This window comes from Cyprinodon variegatus, unplaced genomic scaffold (assembly GCF_000732505.1).
Source record: "Cyprinodon variegatus isolate N-32 unplaced genomic scaffold, C_variegatus-1.0 Scaffold344, whole genome shotgun sequence".
Lineage (NCBI taxonomy): Eukaryota > Metazoa > Chordata > Actinopteri > Cyprinodontiformes > Cyprinodontidae > Cyprinodon > Cyprinodon variegatus.
In genome coordinates, this window is record NW_015150797.1 from 586,254 (window position 1) to 588,237 (window position 1,984).

The window sequence follows — 1,984 nt, forward strand, 5'->3', positions numbered from 1 at the left end:
AAAAAAAAAAAAAAAAAGAGATATTAAAGATTATTTTTCAGGTCATCCAAAGGTCACCATCCCCCCATTAAACTCCGATTTGAACCAAAGTGGTCTCCTTTTTTAGTGCGTAGTTTGTGCGCAATAAAAAAAGGAGACCACTTTGGTTCAAATCGGAGTTTAATGGGGGGATGGTGACCTTTGGATGACCTGAAAAATAATCTTTAATATCTCTTAAACAAAAGTAGCGCAAACATTTTTTTCTGCACAAATCTGCACTAACGTAGCACTAACCATTAGAGTTTTTTGATTTTCTATCCCCCTCTATAGTCACCTGTTAACCAGCAGGGGAGAAGCATAACACATTATTCTGTTCTGATCCGTCATATTTCCAAGGAGATGTTAAACTGGCCCCATGTTTCCCTTTGCTTTAGAGGGACCATAAAGCTAAACAAGAGCCATCCATATTCAGTTTTGGCCAATCAAAAAGCACTGACACTTAAAGAAAACATAAAAAATCCAGGAATTTATATAATTAACCACCAGAAATGAGCTCATAGCTAAAATACATCACTAAATACAGATTTCAAAGTTAATAATGCCATTTTCCATGGTATTATTAGCCGTGCCCAATAAAAAAATAACTTCTATTTCCTGAGATTCATGTTGAGAACACAGCAAACATGCTAGAAGACGCTCTGCTTGGATGACAGTCTTATTTTTGGACTACATGCAAACTGCTGTTAAAACTTCCTGTCACTCTGAACTTCTCCAGCAAATAAAACACAGTGGTGGCATCATTATAATGTGGGGATGCTTCATTTAGCATCATAGAACCTGTTTGTTGCAACAGAAAGCAAAGGGATTATCTTGGCAGATGGCCAAATACCCAATTGGCAATCTGCTGCAACTTTGTGCTGGTTGTGGCCATAAGATGGCAAAAGGGACTTATTAGTGATCTTCCTCTCTCATTTTCTTTTTTATGAAAGCATTATGACACAGGCATAAAATCAGAATAGAAACAGGAAGCCCAGTCAGTCGAATCAAACATTACAGAGCAGCAGAAAGGCAAGGGCCCGATCACTGTTAGCTGAGCAGGAAAGACTTTTACCTGAGTCCTCATTGCAGCGGGGCTGATTAATTACTACATGGTCTCGTGCTGAAAAACACAATTTAGTATTAAATAAAAATGTAAATTATACAAAAAAATTTAAACTTTTGGAAGGAGAGATATTTGTCTGATTTAGGTGATTCTTTCAAATATGTATTGTTAAAACACACAGAAAAAAAAAACATGTCTTTCTTTTGGTTTAAAAGAAGAGTTGGACATAAAACAACTCATTTTTAAAACAAGAACTTAGTAGCTGGAAGCAAAAAAAGAAAGTCTATTACCTGCTTCCTGTTCATTAAAATCCGCCTCCAGATCTTCTGGGTCCATAAAGTATTCGTCTTCCTGCTGAGTTTTGCACCTTCCACAGCAGCAACAGCAGCAGAAGAAACAGCAGCAGCAGGTGAAGATGGTGCAGCAGCAAAACAGGGTCTGAAACAGATCGATGTTAAATACGCTGAAAGACTTAAGAGCCAACTAAACCCTGCAGCCACAGATCCCCTGGTTTGCTGCTTTGCTTTTAGATGCCAATCACCTTGAACCAGCACTTGGACATAAGGAAGTAGTACTTGACGGCATCTTCACCAAACTGCTCTGCTATGGAGAGACCCATTGAGCCGTATTGGTCATAGATGCCACGTTTGTTCTCGTCACTGAGGATGGAGTTGGCATTGTTGATCTCCTTGAATTTCTCAGCAGCTTCTGGGTTATTTGGGTTCTTATCAGGGTGATGCCTTAAAGCCAGTTTCCTAATAATAGAAAAGAAGGTTATAATTTAGATAAAGGGAAACAGAATATAAGAAAAACTGAATCATAAAGTAACCATTAGCAGAACAACAAGCACCAAACACCATATATTCCTTGATCGATTCTTTAAACTGGGACCTTCCATCCACC

The 1,984-nt window shown here is 38.3% G+C and overlaps 1 protein-coding gene across 2 annotated transcripts in view; it reads right to left on the reverse strand.

The window, feature by feature from the left end:
- LOC107091578 (dnaJ homolog subfamily C member 5-like) overlaps positions 1 to 1,954 on the reverse strand; it is an 8,875-nt gene extending 6,921 nt beyond the window's left edge. The window contains exons 1-3 of one of the 2 annotated variants that reach the window (XM_015385581.1): positions 1,623 to 1,954; positions 1,372 to 1,519; positions 1,091 to 1,138 (exon numbers count right to left, since the gene is read on the reverse strand). In XM_015385581.1, the coding sequence (XP_015241067.1) occupies positions 1,091 to 1,138; positions 1,372 to 1,519; positions 1,623 to 1,700 (274 nt within the window). In that variant the 5' untranslated portion in view covers positions 1,701 to 1,954. The remainder of the gene's footprint in view (positions 1 to 1,090; positions 1,139 to 1,371; positions 1,520 to 1,622) is intronic. The other variant, XM_015385580.1, reaches the window with a different exon arrangement.
- Positions 1,955 to 1,984: the final 30 nt, after the last annotated feature.